General features: G+C 43.2%; 1 protein-coding gene across 1 annotated transcript in view; it reads left to right on the forward strand.

Annotated features, from left to right (window-relative positions):
• The window catches only part of pdhx (pyruvate dehydrogenase complex component X), a 72,417-nt gene that overhangs the window by 41,773 nt on the left and 9,271 nt on the right, over positions 1 to 21,373 (forward strand). The window contains exons 8-9 of the mRNA XM_062967868.1: positions 4,562 to 4,620; positions 7,925 to 8,083. Coding sequence (XP_062823938.1) covers positions 4,562 to 4,620; positions 7,925 to 8,083 — 218 coding nt within the window. The remainder of the gene's footprint in view (positions 1 to 4,561; positions 4,621 to 7,924; positions 8,084 to 21,373) is intronic.

Here is a 21,373-nt window from a genome sequence, read left to right on the forward strand (position 1 = left end):
GGTAATTTTGATTTTCTCATACAGAACCAACGCTATGTACTGAGCTTTGAGCTTTTTGTTGAGCTCCTGTCATTTGATGACATTACAGATTGACTATAGAAATGTGAAGAGTAAGAAAATTCCAATCTTTTAGATTTCTCACAAAACACTTTGGGGATTCTCATAGCTTTGCATGTATATTCAGAAGTACAGTAGAAGTCTCGCTTATCCAACCTTCACTTACCCAATGTTCTGTATTATCCAATGCAGTTTACCTTTTAGTAGTCAATGTTTTTGTAGTCAGTTTTTCAATACATTGTGAAGTTTTGGTGCTAAATTCATAAATACAGTAATTATTACATAAAGTTATCATGTATTGAACTGCTTTTTCTGTCCATTTGTTATAAAACATAATGTTTTGGTGCTTAATTTGTAAAATCATAACATAATTTGACGTTTAATAGGCTTTTCCTTAATCCCTCCTTATTATCCAACATTTTTGCTTATCCAACATTCTGCCGGCCCATTTATGTTGGATAAGTGAGACTCTACTATACGTAAGTTGGTTAAATTAGCCTCCCCGCATAAGTGGTCCCTAAATTTTCCTACTTGACAGATACAACTGCCTTTCGGGTTGCTTAGGTAAACAACGAGCTAGGCTATTTAATGGTCGGGCGCTCAAGCTGACGTGAGCTGGTTTCAAACTCATGACCTCTCAGACAGTAGTGATTTATTGCAGCTGGCTACTAACCAGCTGCGCCACAGCCCTGATTGGAAAGATGTAGAAATAATCAACTTCACCAATGAAGAGTTAGTGTATTATATTATAGAATACTAGCTGTGCTCGGCCACGCGTTGCTGTGGCGTTGTCTGGTGGTGTTGGTGAGAAATTGTTGAGGTAGTGATGGTATTGAATGTCTGTTGTATGGTTGTCTTTATGTTTAGTATGCACATTGAAGTGGATTATATGGCAGTGTGGAGTCAAGATAATCCAGTGCAAAGCAGATAATATAAGATTCTAAATGGGTTATATAGCTGTGTGGAAGGGCCTTGAGTCTACACTGCCATATAATCCAGTTAAAATCTGATAATCTGTGGAAGAGGCCTAAGTGAGGCCTAACTGTGCCTGTCCCCTGGGCTGAGGAGGTTGCTAGGAGACCAAGTGGGCTGAGCTTAGACTTCAAACTGGCAGCAATTGGATAAAAACTATTATTCCTCTCCCTGTAATTAGGACTTTATTTTTATTTTATTTTTGTTGTATCAACCTAGAGGCATGGATGATGGATTGTGTTGTCAAATTTCGAGGTTGGGGGGCCTGTAGTTTTGTTGTTTTGTTGTTTTGTTGGTCGCCGTGATGCCATTACTCATTTATATATATAGATATTATTCATAATATCTGAGATTCAGAAGTTTCAAAGGGGTGCTGACCTTTACATCATTGTTGGCATCATTGTTGTCAGATGGGAGGTACCACATTTAGGGCCCAAATATGCTGGGGGAGGAGGTTCTAGTTGCATTGCATCTACCCATTTTGAGGGACAGTACATCTACCACTCCACCAAGGTTGTTTCATTCCCAACATCTATTCTAAAATTAATTTTGAATCAGCCGAACTAATCAACAGTCTCTGGTTTTGAGAAATCAACCACCTGCTCCAGAACCTTGAACACATGTTCTTATATGCTTTGATTTTCCTATATCAAAAAGACAGAAGAGCTGTGAAGGTTATGAGTTAGCCATACTATCAAACCTGCAGGCTATAGTCCAACCTAAGTGTGCCCTTGGATTTGGACATGCACATTTAGGCATGAATACTTTGTATCCAGCAATTCTGCTAGCAATGGGCTTGTTGCACTAGCAGTGTAATCAAGTTCAAACTTTCTTTCTGCATGTAGCATGTTTGATTTTGACCATGGGCTTTCTTTGGATAATAGCCACAGTAGTTATAAGAAGTAATGATACTTCTTTTCTTACAGTTCTTCTGTATATTTATTTATATGTTATCAAATGACACAGATCTGAAGCCTTTGTGCTGTATCTTCATTTTAGGCGCCAAAGGGTTAATAAAGTAGTTGTAAAGTACGCAAAAAGAGTGTTATGATGAGAAATAACTTGTCACATGCCTTCAGGATGGGTCCGTAAATAACCCAAAGATGGACAGCATCGTAGATCTGTCCTTTCTTCAAAGACTGCATCTTGTTATCCCAGTTTTGTCATGAATGTTATGATTACTGTAGACTAAAAAAAAAGTCAGTGACTGATTTCCCTTTCAGTAGGAGGAAGTAGAGTTGACATACTGCCTAAACAGTATGTGTGTGTGCCAGAAAAATCCAAACCACTCAAAGTTACTGTACACCTTTAGGCCAAATTGGTGGCCGGGGATCATGGTCTTATGTTTCTTAAATATTTTAGACTTTCAGCTGTGCAGCAGAGTTCCTACCTGCCCTGCTAATATAGTTAACCCAATTTCAGGATTTGCTGATGCCTTCATCTCAGTAATCTGAACAGTATAAAGCCCCCAAGGTACATCACACAATGACATGTTTTGCGTTTACAGTTGAACAGATATACAAGATAATCCTTTTGATTATTCCAGTTCATGCTTCATAGAACATCAAAAAGAACAATGAAATTTGTATTTACAGTGTCTTTTTTTGGAGGGCTTATTTTTAGAACTACAGTAGACCTTTGTATAACAATAAAGCAGTTTGTTATATGTCATATGCATTGCCATTCATTTGGTGATGACTTAATACATGATAAAGCTATTGATAACATTCTCTGCTTAATGTTATTGTTACCACATATATTTGCATTTTGTTAGACAAATATGTAGACAAAATTGTTATTATAATGCTGTTTGATTATTCTGTGCTCTTGCATAGCAAAGTTTGCATATCACCTGTGTTCCAATAGATAGGTATATGAAATGAATTTCTGTTACATATTTTCCAGGAACATTTATCACATCAAAAATGCTGTTATGGTCTGAGAATTGCATTATGAGGAGTGCTTATGTTAATAAATTTGTTTAGAATTTCTTCCAAATTCTATCTATATTACTGAAATACCACTGAAGCATTTGGCCAGCTCCTTTAAAGAAATATTTGGTTTTAACCCCAGTGTAATAAATTATCCATAAAACTTGTATGATAGTATTGCTTATTCAAACCATCAACATTGTCTTCTGTTTTACACTCTAGTACTAGTCTTTCAGTCTCTTAAACCAGAATATCAATTTTAAGATAAGCAAACATTTCATCTCATTGTCCATTGGGCTGCACTGCATAGAGCTGTGAAGGAGAGGTGGATAACAGATACGTGTTATTATTATTATCATTCTCATCATGATACTTTCTTTTGTGGTTTGGTCTTATGACCCAGTGCATGAATACTTATATGGACCAAACTGGCAACTGTTAACCAGATAACATTTTCATCAGCCAACCCCGTTATGGAATGGTCTGCTGGAAGACAGCACTAAAAACTAATATCTTCTAACAGTCCTTTTAATTATTTTGGCTTTTAAGTTAAGAGTTTTTAAATTATGAATTCCTTGTTTTTTAATACAGTATGCATACTTTTTAAACTGGCCATGTATTTTAATTGGTGTATAACTGTCTGTTTCTGTATTTTAATCCATTGTTCTCCACCTTGGTATGTAGGAGAGGTGGATAAGAAATAACAACAATATGCAACACATGCAACTGGGGCAAATATAATGACAACGTGAGGCATGATCAGACAGGCTTCTTGAGTTCTGCCAACTAATGAATGTCCCCTTTCCTGGCTGTGTAGTGTCTGGATTGAAAAGAGTCTCTTGAATTATCTGACATGTGATTGCCACATATATGAATGCTTATGAAAGGTGGGGGAGGGTATGATTGAGAAGGAGATTTGATGTTTCTATAATGAAGTATGAGATATCAGCTATATTAAATTGATATTTTAAACAGGTTGAGATTCAGGTGCTAGAACAGTACACTGGGCCTGTACAGGGGACAACTATTTCAGCTGGTTTGTTTTTGTGTAAAGATGCTGCATAGTTCAGAGACTGATGAACATCAGAAGGGAGAAAGGAAATTCCAACTAATATGTTACAAGGACATATTAGTCACCATTATCTCAAACCTCATTATTTTAAGTGATGTTTATCTCCAATAAAGTGTTATAAACCCTTCCTCCTTTTCCCTTTATACTTACTATTAGCATAATGGTGGTTTTCTATCTTCTTTCAGATGTTCTTAATTTCCTCACTCCTTGAAAATACAGCTTAGTTTTAAACAATATGTGCCCTGCTTTATGTGGTCTCAATTAATAGCAGCTCATTTCCAAATTGTTCTTTCCTTGTAGTAATGGGAGAAATGTGTTCTGGGTTTTAAATTTATGGTACTATAAAAAGCAAACCTACTGTGAAGATAAGTAATTTAATTATTAAAACTTTTTTTATAATAGGGCTTTCCAAAAGGTCATTCTGCAGCTTTGCCAATGACACTCTGAAATAGTGGCATCTGAACATTGTCATATTATGCATTGTTATCTTGAAACTATACAACTTAATTTCTCTTTCTCTCCCCTGCAGATGATATTAAAGTGTCAGTAAATGATTTCATTATTAAAGCAACTGCAGTTACCCTCAAAGTAAGTAATGATTGAATACAATATTTCATTCTTAACTTATTTATAATAAGGAACTTGAGAAACAAGAAGGGGCAACAGAAACAGTGAGGATTTTGTAGATGAAAGGTGCATCTACACTGTAGAATTGATGCAGTTCGTCAACACTCAGTCGGAGTTGTAAATTTACCATGTCTTTAGCTTTACTGCCAAAAGTGCTAATGCTTCAACATACTACAAATCCCAGGATTCTCTTTAAAGTGGTGTTAAAACATTTTTCATATTCTTTGGAATTTGTAAAAGGAATATTCTTTATCTTTATGTCATCAGTGTTTGGAATTTATTTCATATATATCTAGAGTGATACACACATAAAATGGTTAGCTGGACTATCTAGCAGCCTTTTAAATATGGGTGTCTTAACATGATAATCTCACTTTGATTTTGTCATTTGTGTGTATATTCCTGAATTTTACAAAGTATTTCAGAATGTTTGCCAGAGGGGGTCTTCTTTAAGCTGATCCTATTGGGTGCAAGTATTCTTCTGTTCCCATGATGCACACATTCACAGAATGGAGGCGTTATCTCTCCTTCACAGTTCACTTAATGTCATCAAATTCCATATTTCTCTTTTTCCTCACACTGCTTTGGGCAGGAGTTGAGGGAACTACATATCTAGCGAGCTTTTGATTTTGAACATCTGCCCTTGTGCCACATAACAATCTGCTCTAATTTGTTCTATTTATATTCTCCTTTCCTGCAAATTGGCACTCAAGGCATCGCACTGACAAATTCAAGTATACACAGTCTCAACACAATTCCAATATATTTGTGTCGGCAATAAAAACACTAATAGCTCAAAATCAAACAAGCAAACATATACATTAAGTGATAAATAAACAGTTGTCTGAATGAATAAATCACTGATTTTATAAACAGACATCTCTGGAAAGGAATTTCCAGAGGTGCAATTCCAACCGTTGTTAGCACAAAATGTTCATTAAAATTCTCAATGGTACTAATGAACATATTGTGAAAAATGTCATTATGCTAGGTTTCAAGATTTTAAAAGTCAGAGTTTTAACTATGAAAAATAGTTGGCAAGCTCAACTACCACCAGTCAGTAGCCAGTTCATGCAGCAGCCCTTCAAACTCTCCAGGTGCATTTCCACATACAACACTGTCCTTTACAGTGGTAATGGCCCAAAATGTCCAAGAGAATTATCATGAAGGCATGATGTCATGCCTTTCTGATATGGTATGTCATTTTGGCTTCTTTTATCCAGATATTAATGTAGATCAGGGAATATTGTTCTGCTAGTAATTTGATTTGCCAAAAAAGTGTGGGTGTTGTCTAGAGCAAGCAAATGCCTGCCACCACCACCCCACCCCCAAAACGTGATCTTCAACTGTCAACATCATTGCTAGGAGCACCCTTAAATCTAATGCTGAGGCTGCCACTAGTCAAGCCCTTCTTCTCTGCATTCATTTTTTTATTCCTTTGCCTGTGATAACTGCTCTTTGTCTTTAATCAAATCTCCCATTTATATGTTAAAATAGGGGAAAACAATGATGTCCAAAGGGCATTTATCAAAGAATCATGTGGATATGATGTGTGCTTCCAAGTCATTTTTCACTTATGGTGACCTAAAGTGAACCTGTTACGGAGTTTCTTGGCAAGACCTTTTTTTTTTGGGGGGGGGGGGGGGCTTTGAGTCTAAGAGAGTGTGACTTCTTAAGGTCACCCAGTGAGTTTCCATGACCTCATCACATTGGGATATAATCCATTTATATCAGTATGTATCCCATATTTTTTTAGAACTGGGTGCATACTATATTGAGATGGGATGCATACTCTCCTCATCACACCTAATTATTACGATTCTTATGTTTTGAAAATACTGTGCTTTGATTCTTCACACCACGGAAGGCTGGCTGCTCTCCATCCATTCAGAACACCTCCTACATCACTCTATGACCTTTTAAAAAGTATCATTGCTGATGGGATGCATGCAGATTTGCCTATCACACACAAAAACAACGCTATTTAAAAATATGATTAGAATTCTGTCTGCAAATAATCTGTTTTTGTGATGCTCATGTGATTGGACCCATTTGAAATCATTCTCAAACAGTCTCAGAAACAGAGTATTTCCTAATGTGATAAGGTTCCAAGTGGGCAGCTCTATTCTCCAGACTTCTGGGCTAGTGCTCAAACAATTACACCATGCTGGCTGTCTTTGCAGTTCCTTATAAGTACTGTAAACTCCTTCCAAAGACTGAGCTGCAATATGTGAGTTGTTCCAACAGTAGAGAAATGCTCTGTAAAAGAGCAAATCATCAGTGGCAACCCCTTAGTGCACATAAAGATATGCTGATGATATACACATGTGTAATCAGTATTCCCATATACATTTCAGATCAGTATTCAAGGAGGAAATATAAATTGAATTCAGCCCTGTGTGGGCCCTTTTCAGAACAGCTGTTTTTTACCTTTATAAACAAAAGACACTGTAAATGGTAAACCAGTAAAAATAAAAATAAATCTAAAACAAATGTGTGTGCTTTTGGGTTGTGTTTTTAACATTCAGCGTGGTGATGCTATTCCTTACTTTGGGGGCTGAAGCAAGAACAATATGGGAAATTTTCAAATTTGGTTTTGTTCTGCTTGATTTTACTGCATTTAAAGTCCAGCAGTAGGATTAATGTTACTAAAATAGCTCACAAATTTAAATTTCAAATGCCAAAGTTCTGAATTTTAGCAAGTTTTAAATTGACCAAGCATTGCATTTAGTTATAGGACAGAGGCTGTTAACGGGGATATGTTAGTGTGAGTTTCTCTCCCATTTTAGTTTGGATCATGCCCCCTACCCCATAAATCAAGAAGGAACACAAAATCTATATACATTTCCTCATGGTTGCAGGCAAGACACCACAGTGCTTTTTCTCCTAGGCATCTGCAAGGTGAAGGCTGACATCTGATGAGTTGGAGTCTGTTAATAATTCAGTAATAGCTCCAAAGCTGTGGGCGCTGATCAATCTTTCTTGCTGCCTGTAGCTATGAAACTTCCATGTCTGTAATGTGCATTCCCTTTCCAAGCTAGAGGAAATATACATGGGTTCTAGCTAATAAGATTAGTCTATTTTTAGACTTCTATGACAGATAGTTATTATTACTATTATTCACCTTGCCTTGCTTAAGGCAAACCTTTTTCCATAAGTGAATGCCTCTGTTCCCACAAATTCTAAAGGGGATTCCTTTTACTTTGTAATTGGTTGTACCATTATTCCTTTAACAGCTGGGTCTGTCTCTGTTTCCTTCTTACAGCAAATGCCAGATGTGAATGTGACCTGGGATGGTGAGGGCCCCCGGCAGCTGCAGTCTATAGACATCTCTATTGCTGTGGCAACAGACCGAGGTCTCATTACACCAGTCATAAAAGATGCTGCAGCCAAGGGAGTTCAGGAAATTGCTGCATCTGCAAAGGTAGGGCTCCTCTCTAGGACATAATGGCACTTAGATCTTCAAAAAGTATGGCTTATTTCAGAAAAAGACACACAGTTTCTTTTAGATATACTTCAGATAGCCAAAAGCTGGGGGTGGGGGGTGTTGGTGGTGGTTGTTGTTAAATAAGACATCTGAGGAAATGTACAATTCCACAGGAATGGCCAAGTTTTCCTTTCTGGGAAATATTTGAGGAGTTTAAGTGATATTAAAGTCAACAAATGCTTCTTGTGTCTGTCCTGTTTATATAACATTTCCAAAGAAGCGATTAATTTCAAGTACTGTTGTACAAATTCAGGGATGTACATTCTAGTCCCTTTTCCTGTTGAAGCTCAAAATCATAATTTGCATTGGAACAATTTAGCTCAAGACCCAACTACTGGACTAGGTGGAATAGTGAGATTCATGCCAGGTTCTCTTTGATTTGTAGCTCAGTTTCTTATATGCAAGGGGCCCCTGGTGGCACAGTGTGTTAAAGCGCTGAGCTGCTGAACTTGTGGACCAAAAGGTCCCTGGTTCAAACCCCAGGAGCGGAATGAGCGCCCGCTGTTAGCCCCAGCTCTTGCCAACCTAGCAGTTCGAAAACATGCAAATGTGAGTAGATCAATAGGTACCGCTCCGGCAGGAAGGTAACGGCGCTCCATGCAGTCATGCTGGCTACATGACCTGGAGATGTCTATGGACAACGCCGGCTCTTTGGCTTAGAAATAGAGATGAGCACCAACCCCAGAGTTGGTCTCGACTGGACTTAACGTCAGGGGAAAACCTTTACCTTTTTCTTCGTGTACTCTGTGAATGCACACTAATGGAGAAGCTGCGCCTGCGCAGGTTCCGACGGAAACTCTTCCAAGCTGAAGTTCAAATTTTGGCGGTAACCACGCCCCCCCCTTCCCAAGGGGCATATAAGGCGGCCCCAGGCGCCCGCTCTCCAGTTCCTTTTTTTCCGCCGCAAGGTTCACTTCGGACTCTTCGCATGTCTACTACTCGTTTCAAGCGTTGCACGCAGTGTGCTGCTAAAATTCCTGACTCGGACGGCCACGCCAAGTGCCTCTTCTGTCTTGGCGAGGCTCATGTGGTCAGTACCTGCCGTTTCTGCCTAGCTCTCACAGCTCAGGCCAGAAAGAACAGAGCCGCTAGGCTTAGAGCGGCACTTTACGAAAAATCTCTCGCGCCAGAACCGACTCCGTCGACGTCGGGTACGTCGTCGTCTTCAGCCCTAAGAGCTATGTCGGCGCCACCAGCTAAGCCTCCGTCAGCTAAAGCCTCCTCGGTCTCGTCCAGGGTGTCCAAGACCTCCAGGGCCGCTAAGCCGGTCAAGCCACCGTGTACCGTGACGACGGCTACCGTATCGACCCGCTCCGGAAAGGTGGGGCCTTCCTCGACGTCGAGCTCTTTGGCTTCGGTGACCTCGATCCGCTCTCGTATCGGCTCCCCTCCGTCCTCCTCTGCTATCAAAATAGCCTTTAAAAGGGCTCACGAGGAGTCTCGTCGAGCGCAATCTGACTCAGCTGTGGTTCCTCCCACACCTGGCAAGTCCTTGAGGGTTGCATCCAAGCAACCGCCGACAAAGAAACGGCTGACTCAGCGCTCCTCTTCCTCGGCCTCCTCAAGGAGAGACCAGCCATCTTCCTCGGCAACCTCCTCGAGAAGATCCTCTCCAATTGTGCCAGCACAGAGGCCTAGAGATGTTTCTCAATCTCCATTGCACCCCCTGTCTGACGGGGAGCTGCAGGACTCACCCCACCACTCTACCCAAACGGTGGTCAGGGTGCCGGTGCCGGAGCCCCTTGCGCCGCCTCACTCGTCGCGCCAACAGCTCTTCCCTCCCACCTCGACACCGGAGCGTGGCAGACAAACGGCTCGCCTGGCTCGAGCAGCTCAGGCCTCAGCCTCCAAGGATCCTCGGCTCCCGACCCTCTCTTCCCGCGAGGCCATGCCTCCTCCCGAGACTGTGCTTTCTTCTCCCCCTCAGTCCCCCCAAGGGGCTGAGGAGGAAGATGTTGATGTTGACCGCCCAGACTCTGTCCTCTCGGCCTCGGTGGTCTCTCTCGGTCTCGACCTCTCTCCTCCCCACGATGCGTATGAGGCGGACCCGCCTTCTCCTACTGACAATATTCGTGCTTTCTCTGATCAAATGGTCAGAATGGCCGACGCCCTGGGTTTGGAGATCAAGCAGACTTCCAAAGCAGTGTCTGATCCAGTTTTCAAAAGGGTGCAGGCCCAAGCTCCGCCGGCCACGCTACTCCCTTTCCTGCCTTATCTGTTGGACGTTATCCAGGCCTCCTGGAAAACCCCTTCCTCCATTCCTCCGACCTCGAAGAGGATCGAGACTTGGTACCGTACCGACGATGATACCTTGGAATGGCTCAAACACCACCCCGACCCCAACTCCCTGGTCGTTAAGGCCTCTCAATCCTCAGGTCGTCAGTCGAACACTCCGGCCGACAGAGAAGGGAAGCGCTTCGACGCCGTGGGTCGAAAACTTTACTCCGGAGCCCTTTTGCTTTGCCGCATGGCGAACTATGGAGCCTGCATGGGTGCCTACCAGCAGATTATCTGGGAGAAGGCACAGCCCTTCTTCGCTAAGATGTCGGACGAAGACCGCTCCGTCCTCACTACCCTCCAACAGGAAGCAGACTCGCTTGCTCACCACCAAATACAAATGGCGAAACATACAGGTGATACTGCGGGCAAGATGATTGCCCACGCGATATCCATCCGCCGCCACGCCTGGCTGAGGTCTTCGGGTCTCTCTTCATCTTCCAGACAGGTCATTGAAGACCTTCCCTTTGACGCGCTCGGACTATTTAACTCCGGTACCGATGACAAACTCAAGTCTAATCATGACTTTAAAATTCTTGCGTCTAAATGTGGCGACCAACCGCAACCTCAGCGCACCCGCTGGTTCCCGCACCGCTCCCGCCGCTTCCCGCCGCAATCTTTCAGACACCACTCTTTCAGGCGGCCTTCGGGCTCGAACAATCAAACCCATCTCCAACCTCGTCGGGGACCTCATCCACAAAAGCAACGCGGTCGAACCACCCCCGCTCCTCCGCAGGCTAACCGGCGTACCTGACGCCAACCCCTGCCAAAGCTCCTCGCCCGCTACCGATGCAGAGCCCACGCTGCCTCGACCCTCCGGCGCCTTTGCAGACCGCCTAGCCCCCTTCTACAATCAATGAGAGTCTATTACTTCAGATGCATGGGTTCTTTGCATTGTCCAAGACGGCTACGCCTTAGAGTTCACGGACCTCCCACCTACAGGTCGCATTCTCCACTCAACTCCTTCCCCAGAGATACTGGCCGAAGTCGAGGCATTACTGGCCAAAGGCGCCATCCGTCCCTCCCCTCCCGAACTGGACCCTTTAAGTTTCTTCTCCAGATACTTTACAGTCCCGAAGAGAGGAGGCGGGCTACGCCCCATTCTGGACCTAAGGGCCCTCAATATATTCATTCGCCCTTCCAAATTCAGGATGGTCTCTATTGCCTCTATCCTCCCGATGCTGCAGCGGGGAGACTACTTTGCCTCCATAGACTTACGAGACGCCTACTTCCACGTGGCGATACGGGAGGCGCACAGACGGTTCCTCTGTTTCAAAGTTCTCGACCAAACCTACCAATTTACCGTTTTACCCTTCGGCCTCGTTACGGCCCCGAGGGTCTTTACCAAGGTCGTCGCCGCCGTAGCGGCCCACCTCAGGCTACATGGCATCACGGTCTTTCCTTATCTGGACGACTGGCTTCTCGTCGGGCCCGATCCGGTTCTTCTCGAAAACCACGTTTCCTTCACGCTGCGTCTTCTAAAATCTCTCGGCCTCCAACTCAACTCCGAGAAGTCAAATCTCTCCCCGTCAACCCGAATCCGGTTCATCGGGGCCCTCTTCGACTCCGTCACAGAGACTGGTTCACTTCCATTCGACAGATTCCTAGCTCTCCGCCACCACATCGCCCTTTGTCGATCTGCCCGGAGGGTCAGAGCCCGTGCCATCCAAGTCCTTCTGGGCCACATGGCCTCCACGGTTCTCACGACCCCGTTTGCCAGGCTGCGCCTTCGGGTCCTGCAAAGGTGGTTTATAGACACTTTCAAGCCGTTCTACCACCACAACTCCAGATACCTGTCGGTACCGTCGTTCGTCCGCCAGTCCCTCTCATGGTGGACGTCTCACCAAAACGTGTGCAGGGGCCTCCCATTTCATCCAGCCCCGCCGTCGCTAACCATAACCACGGACTCCTCCACCTACGCTTGGGGAGCCCACATGAGCGGTCTAACGGTTCAAGACCTTTGGTCCCCTTCCGAGAGGGCCAACCACATAAACTTTCTCGAGCTTCTCGCCATTCTCAAAGCCCTGAAAGCATTCTCCCGCCTCATCCGTCACAAGTCCATCCTCATTCAATCGGACAACCTCGTAGCAGTATTCTACATCAACAAACAGGGCGGTACGGGTTCGAGGAAATTGATGCTCCTCTCCTCCCGTCTCTGGGTTTGGTGCATAGCCCACGACGTACAGGTCTCTGCAATCCACCTGCCGGGCGCCCAAAACGACCTAGCAGATGCCCTCAGCAGGATGACATCTTCCTCTCACGAGTGGAAGCTCGATCCCGAGATCCTCGACGGTCTGTTCCTCCACTGGGGACGCCCTACTCTGGATCTCTTCGCGTCTCCCCACAACGCTCAGCTACCCCGCTGCGGGGCGAGACTTCCCCCGAACTCCTTCCCCGGCTGTCTAGGAGATGCCTTTCTACTGGACTGGTCGGCGGAGATGCTTTATCTTTTTCCACCGATTCCTCTCATACCGAAAGTTCTCGAAAGACTTCTCTCGATCTCGGTCACAGCGATTCTCATAGCTCCGGCCTGGCCCCGCCAACCGTGGTATCCGGCCCTTCTTCGTCTCTCCAGAGCAACGTTTCGCCCTCTGCCTCCCTCGCCGCACCTTCTCTCAAGGGAGGACGGCAAAATTCTTCACCCGGACCTCCCTTCCCTTCATCTCACTGCATGGAGGATTCTTACCTAGCCTCCCTTCCGCAGAACCTGCAAGACGTCCTTCGGGCAGCCCATAAGCCGTCTACTACCAAGGCTTATTCCTATAAACTCTCTCGCTTTCACGCCTTCCTTCGATCCCGTAACGTCGACACCTTTCCGACCTCGGTATCGGTGGTCCTCGACTTCCTCATGACCCTCGTCGAGAAGAAACTCTCTCTCGCTTCTATTAAAGCTTATCTCGCAGCTCTTTCCTGGTCTTTTCAACGCCACGGTCAGCCATCTCTCTTTTCTCACCACTTGATCAAAACCTTTCTCCGAGGCTACAATAACATCTGCCCGCCGTCGCTACCACCTACGCCGGGCTGGAATCTCGAACTTGTACTTTCTCAACTCACTTCTGCTCCCTTCGAACCGCTTGCCTCGACCGATCTCCGTCTGCTTTCCTGGAAGTTGGCCTTTCTAGTGGTGATCACGTCGGCACGACGGCCATCCAAGCTTGCTGCTCTCAGGGTCGACGAGCCTTATCTACGTTTTCACCATGACCGCGCTGTTCTTCGCCCGGACATTACCTTTCTCCCTAAGGTGGTGTCAGCTTTCCACCTCAATCAAGACATTGTCCTACCAGCTTTCTTCTCTAACCCCTCCTCTCCTCTAGAGCAAAAACTGCACCTTCTCGACGTTCGAAGGGCACTTCTCTTCTACAGGGACCGTACCAAAGACATCCGTAAGACACAAAGACTCTTTGTCGCCTATGCCCAGGACAAGTTGGGTAATCCCATCTCTTCCCAAAGACTATCCCACTGGATCGCTCAGGCCATTGAGTTGGCCTACGAACTAGCCAAGCGACCTCCTCCTCCATCCATCCGCCCGAGGTCGACTAGGGGCCTCTCAGCTTCAACCGCCTTCCTTAGGGGTATTCCGCTTGACTCCATATGCAAAGCGGCTATCTGGTCAAACCCTCTTACTTTTGTCTCTCACTACAGGCTGGACAATAAAGCCTTAAAGGACTCGGCCTTTGCAAGATCAGTACTCTCATCTTGCCTCTCCTGACTCTCAAACGTCTTTTCTCCTTATATTCACCCGCAGGTGACTCTCTATACCTCTCCTTCAAGTTTCGGCCGGTCGTTTTCCCCATACCTACCTCTAGGGATGTGTTTTTCCCTGATTATGTTGAGCAGTTGCTCTGTTACTTGGTACCGCCTTATTGATCCTGGCGGATATGTCAAAGACCATGATGTGTTTGTCCCTCTCCCCCCTGGGAGAGCGTTTATATGCACTATACGCAATTGAGTGTTTTTTTCTATCATGTTTATTGAAAAATTTCTATGTTATGTTTCCTCTTCTACTATGCTCATGTTTGCATTGCACTGGTCCTTTCGGACAATTGATTGCACTGGTCTCTTGGGACTGTTATCTCATTATGTCCTAATAAATATGTGTTTGGACATTCACTAAATTGTCGAGTTTGCCTTGTCCCACCATCCGGGACCTTAGCGTGTCAGTCTCCATTAGTGTGCATTCACAGAGTACACGAAGAAAAAGGACAGGTTGCTCACCTGTAACCATGTTTCTTCGAGTGTACTCTGTGAATTCACACAAACCCGCCCTTCCTTCCCCTCTGGCAAACCTCTCCCTTTCTCGTTGCCTTGGCGGCGTAGGAACTGGAGAGCGGGCGCCTGGGGCCGCCTTATATGCCCCTTGGGAAGGGGGGGCGTGGTTACCGCCAAAATTTGAACTTCAGCTTGGAAGAGTTTCCGTCGGAACCTGCGCAGGCGCAGCTTCTCCATTAGTGTGAATTCACAGAGTACACTCGAAGAAACATGGTTACAGGTGAGCAACCTGTCCTTTTACTTCTTATATGCAGTTCTACTTGAGCATCATAGCTGAAAAGAAGGGAAAAATCATAGAGTTTATATCAAGAATTAGAACTATCCAACTAACTGAAAATAATATCAAATCTATATTTAGGAGATGAGGATGGGAGACATGCTTGATCTCATAGGTCAAGAAAACTTTCTCCAGAAAAAATTACTGTCAAAATTTTACTATAGGAAACAATTTAGGTAAAGGTAACAGTTTCCCTTTGACATTAAGTCTAGTCGTGGCTGACTGTGGGGGATGGTGCTCATTTCCATTAATAAGCCAAAGAGCCAGCGTTGTCCGTAGATGTCTCTAAGGTCATGTGGCTGGCATGACTGCATGGAGCGCTGTTACCTTCCTGCTGAAGCGGTGCCTATTGATCTATTCACATTTGCATGTTTTCGAACTGCTAGGTTGGCAGAAGTTGGGACTAACAGCGGGAGCTCACCCCGCTCCCCGGATTTGAACTGCTGACTTTTTGGTCAGCAGGTTCAGCAGCTAAGCGGTTTAACCCTCTGCGCCACCAGAAACAACTTATTAAGGAAACAACTTAATACCCTGCATAAACTTTTTAAAACAGCTGTCTATAGAATTATCACTGCAAGTTTTGTTCTGTATTATTATCCTTGCCTTTTGCTCTAGCTATCTTTTTAATTGTAGCAAATGCAAGCTAAAGGTGTGCAAAACATAGATTAAAATGAAATCAAAATATAGTTGTATGCAAACATTATTGCAAAGATGGGGGTAAACCCAGAACATATGAGATTTTTGGAAACTGTGTGATGGATTTAGAGAAACTGCAATGTCAGGAGAATCGCTCTCTGCTATAATTACTACAAATGGATTTAACTGTTGGCAACAAGGGAAAGGTGGAATCTACATTTCACAGCATAAGCATCAAGAGATTTATGATTACAAATTAAAATAACATGGAAATCTGTTATTTGGGAGAAATTTTAAAATGTTTATTTCTTTAAAATGACTTAGGTAGAACACACCTTTAATATTATCTTATAATTTACTAGTTAAGCATCTCTTATGCAAGATTCCAAAATCTTCCAAAATCCAAACATGTCCACATAGGTGATTGAAATAGTGACATCTTTGCTTTCTGTTGGTTCAGTGTACACAAACTTTGTTTCTTACACAAAAATATTAAAATTCCCTTTAAGGCTATGTGTGTAAGTTGGGTGTGAAACAGCAGTGAATTTCTTGTTTAGATTTGGGTCCTATCTCAAAGATATCTCATGATGTATATATATATATATTATTTATTACTTATTTATTTGCCTTATTTATAACCCTACCTTTCTCTACCTCGAGGGGGACTCAATATATATGCAAATACATGTATAGTTATTTCAAAATCTGGGGGAAAAAATCCAAAGCCCAAAATACTTCCGGTCATCAAGCATTTCGGAAAAGAGGTAATTAACTTGTTTATGCTGGCCTTCAGAAATAATTGAATTGGAAGCATTAGGTACAGGCCCAACTTGGACAATATTAAAGGGCTAAAAAACAATCAGTCTTCTTCCTGTGTAGGTGTCGCCTACTCTGTTTTCCTCTTTGCACTCCATACCTGCAGTGAACAATGTGCTAATTAACCACAGATCAATATGGATTTTCAGGTGCAGGACTGGAAATGAATAAGCAAGGAAAGATTTTGCATTGCTATAAATTCTAAATTGGATATGATTGTAGACAAGATTTGCAACTTTATTTTTATAAGTTTTTGTTGTACTAAACTTTTATAGGAAACGGAAACATCTAAATATTTAGATACATAGAGGCATTATCGGTTTGTATCAGTCTATGTCTTAGAAGGACTGAAGGGAATGTAAATTGGTTCTAGATGTATATCATTTAGATTCACCATGCTATATGTATCCATCATATAAAAAAGCCTAATCTGAATGTTTTTTTAAAAATCTACTGATTTTTGTTTCTCTGGTGTGTGTACACAGAAATTAATGACCTAGCTTTTTAAACTCTGATGTACAGCAGGAAGCAGGCATTGTAGTAAGATGTATTAATTTCTGAGTATTTACTAGGCCAATATTTTTTTCATAAAGATAATGGATGGATTGCAGGAATCTGAGACTTTCATCTATAACAATGAGCTTTATTTTTAATATCTTTACCACAATTCCGATCCCATCCTAATGCTACCGGGACATCCTTTACTGTCACACAGCTTTCATAACTAAAAAGTGTATTATTACCACAATAGTTATGTATGCCTGTCAAGATTAATATTTTTCTCGGTATAAGTGTGTATCATCCCTCCCAGTATGATTATGACCTGAATATAGTTAAAAGCTGGGTCTGGTTGATAACGCTTTCCCCTTATGCACTCAGGTTCTTAGAACAAATATTATGTGTGATGTCATATTGAAGTATGATTTTGTACTGTAGGTAAAATAAAACTAGTTTTCAGTGTTAGTGTCTTAATCAGATGTGAACTAAGTATTTGTCACTCTGGAGCTCTTACATCAAAGGCTCCCATTTTGGCAATATTTTGTCAAGCTGCAAGTAACCTATATAAAGATTCTACATGTCTGGGAAGAGATTTCCAACACTCGAACTATTAAATTCTCCAAGAGGTCTTTAGGGGACAAAGCAAAAAAAATTGCATCCTTAGTCAAAGGATGTCTTCAATTCTTACACAAATCCTGAAAATACAAGCTTGGGGAACAATTTGATGAGCTGTGAGGACATGCAGCCTTAAATAACATCCTGAAAAAGACTACTCCAATTCACTAGTTGCATGGGGAAGTGCTATTTTTTACTTTGACTTGATTCCAACTCCACCCATGACCAGTGTGCGACTCCTGATCACTTTCCATGAAATGTTCTCAAATTTGAACAGTTCCAGCACTCTCAGCCTCCAGATAAAGATGCTTCCCAGAATCAGGTTTTTTCAGGTTGGGGATGCAGACTGAGCAACTTTACCAGTGTGTTGTTTTTGGGCTACTGGATATTCCAGCCCTGACTTTTCTGGGCATTGTGTCAAGACAGTAGAGAATCCTCTGGAAGCATATTTTCATAGACTTTCTTTGAAAATTATGTGGGCCCTCAAATCTGTCCAGAGAACATAGAAAAACATGGGTTCTATCTCTTCTACTGAAAATGAAATTGTTTAATACATGGAGGGAATGGTGCATGCCTGAAGATGTTGATAAAGTACAACTCCCAGCAACCCCAGCCAACAAGGGCAATCGTGGGGAATCTTGGGAATTATACCTTAAGGAAGAAGACCCAATTCTTCTACCATTGCTATAATGAATATATATATAGGTATATGAAATGATCAGTAGTCTTTACTTCCATGATCCCATAGCATAGCACCATGCACTTACACTGTAGAATTAATGTAATTTAAAGTGGCGTCAAATTGCATAAATTCTAAAACGTAAATGCATTCTAACTTAACCATGTTGGTTTTTAATAATCCTGATGTAGGCAAAGCTGCTGCAATCCATTTTAGCTATGAGAAGCATAATAAACCATTGTACAATCAGTTGTAAGACATGTGATAAAAGTGTAGTATTATATAATATTTATTTGCTTATTAAAAGATTGAGAAGAGCTGTTAAATTTGCTCCTCAAGACACCAAGGATAAGTTGTGAAAATCAAAACTGACAAAATTGCCTTTTATTTCCTTTTAGTTAAACCAAATATACTGTCTTGCAGAAGTAGTCACAAGTATGCCCTCCTTTTCCACCTAAATTTAGTTTTGTTAAATTCCGGGACTTGAAAGGAATTTAACTGGCATGGCTACCACTTGTAATACATAAAATGCACACCTTCACAGTGAATCTTGTGTAAATCAAATGATAACAATGTCAATTAAATTTTTTCCATATCTAGGCTATAAATACAGCAAAATGTAGAAAAGTAAAAGCTGTCGGTGTGGGTGGATATGAATACATCAGCAAGTTACTGTCAATAATAATAATAATAAATAATTTATTTCTTACCCACCTCTCCTCATATTTTGAGACGGGTTACAACATTGCTAAAACACATAATCAAAACACATAATTATCATTTTAAAACACTCTGTAGAATACACATATTAAAACATATTTCCATAAAATATATATTAAAATACACAAAACTAAAGTTAGACATAGAATGGAAGTTTATAATTTGTCATTAAAACTGTCTGAGTAGGTCTGTGGAAAGAGACAGATCTTTACTTGTGTCTTAAATTCCAATAGCTAATCTGGCTGTTGGAGCTCTACTGGCAGATCGTTCCACAGTCATGGCGGCCGATGAAAAGGTCCTATGGGTCAAGGTTGCCAGTTGAATTCTGGTAGTCTGGAGCAGACGCTCCCCAGAGGACCTCAGTGTTCGGGGAGGATTGTATGGGAGAAGGCGATCCTGTAGGTAACCTGGACCCAAACCATATAGAGCTTTAAAGGTCAATACCAACTCCTTATACTTTGCCCAGAAACTAATTGGCAGACAATGGAGTGACTTTAGGATAGGGGTGATATGCTCACTCCTAGACATTCCTGTAACCAATCTGGCTGCTTTATTTTGAATCAGCTGGAGTTTCCGAACTTGGTACAAAGGTAGCTCAATGTAAAGTGCATTGCAGGAGTCCAACCTTGAGGTTACCAGTGCGTGCACTACCATCTTCAGGTCCTCCAAATTTAGGAAGGTGTGCAGCTGGCATAACAGCCAAAGCTGATATTCCAAACCATAATTGCACTGTATGCTAATTGAAATATCTGATCCAGCTGCTTATTTGTTTATTTATTCTGATGGCATTTTAAATTATTAGTGACATTTGTTGTTTTAAATATAGTTCCAGACATATCATATGAATAGAATATGTTTTAAACTTTTATTGGGAAGATGTGATGGATCGAAATATGAAAAGTGAAATCACAGACGATACATTTTCATGGCTGTTGTTCCCTCCAAAAGAAAATAAATAGATATAGATATACAGTAGTGTCATGGAGCCAGATCCCAGGGCTGAATTTCCAAGCCCTGAATCTGACTTCATAACATAAAACAACCCTGCAAGCACCTGGCGGGAGGAGATAAAATGAGCCTGGGAACTCAGAGTTGAAAGTATAAACAATTATAATTGCTGTAGTGTGTGGGAATAGAAATCATGGTAGAAATGTGATCCCGAAGGTGGGGTTTGATGATGATATTTGCGTGTGATATTACGTTGCATCAGAAGTGATAAAATTAGATGTATGTAAACATTAGGTCATTCTCGACTTTTCCAAAGTCATGTATTCTTCAATAAAGATTGAATTTGAGAGCAGCTATCTTTGATCTGCGTTCAGACTGGTCCTTTGAAGTGAGCCTGACATTAAAGTCGAGAATCCATTTCTCACCCTCCTGCGGAATTCGCAGTGAAGTGATAATGAGTGAAGAAGGAGATCAAAGCCCAAATGGGGCAGAGAGGCCTTTGCAAGGGGCCCGGCCGAAGAGAGAAGAAACGCTGCAAGCCATAGCTTCCTCTACGGGGTACCCCAGGCCGAACGGCGTGACCCAGAGAATTCCCAGGGGAGGAAGAGGCGTCTCTGCGGCTGCAGAAACCAGTTGGGGATCTGGAGGAAGTATGCCGGAGACCGTGGCCCTGCGGTTATCCATCCTGGAAACTAATTTATCCAGGCTGTCGGAAACCGTGGGGAGATTGGTGCCATTATTGGAAGAGAATCTCCAAAAGGAGCCCAGCCGATATGGCGCCGAGAGAGAACCAAGTAAAGAAGGAGATTGGAGCCAGAGGGGCCAGCGAGCGTCAACGCAGAGTCCCGTGGCGGCAAGGGACGAGGGAGATGAGGAATACTGGCGGGAGCTGGAGTTCCGGGACAGAATGGCACGAGAAGTGGAGCGTCAGCGAGCCCTGGGAACTCTGAGGCCGCCATCTCCAACAGAGCTCCCAACCCCCCGAATGGGCGTCGGGGTGGAAAGGCCACTGGGGCCAGGGATCGGGTCCAGTGGATTGGCAGACGAAGGCGGAGAGGAGCGGGGGATCCAGGAAGAGGAGGAGGATGTGCCGTACGACGAGGAAAGGCGAGATGAGGGGGCTACAGCAAGGCCAGTATGCGGATGGGCGGAAGAGCCGACAGCGGCGGCAGACTTTCGGGAGCCGCGCAGAATGACCACCGGAGTGGGGCGCGGCGTGTTCCAAGGAGCCGCCCGAGGAAACCTGATGCAACCCTTCCCCATGCCTCCCAGACAGCATCAACGGGCTGCAGAATGGATGCCTAGAAGGGAAGATCTCAAACTAGAATACGGAGGGGAATCAGATGAACTGAACTTTTTTCTAATTAGCATCAGAGGATACATGGAAGACAATGCACACACATTCCCCTCCGAGGCAAGCAGGGTTCGAGCCATCGGCAACACACTAAAGCGAGGAGCAGCCAGCTGGTATGTGCAGCTTCATGCCAGACGC

The sequence above is a fragment of the Anolis carolinensis genome, chromosome 1 (assembly GCF_035594765.1).
Source record: "Anolis carolinensis isolate JA03-04 chromosome 1, rAnoCar3.1.pri, whole genome shotgun sequence".
In the NCBI taxonomy this organism is placed as follows: Eukaryota; Metazoa; Chordata; class Lepidosauria; order Squamata; family Dactyloidae; genus Anolis; species Anolis carolinensis.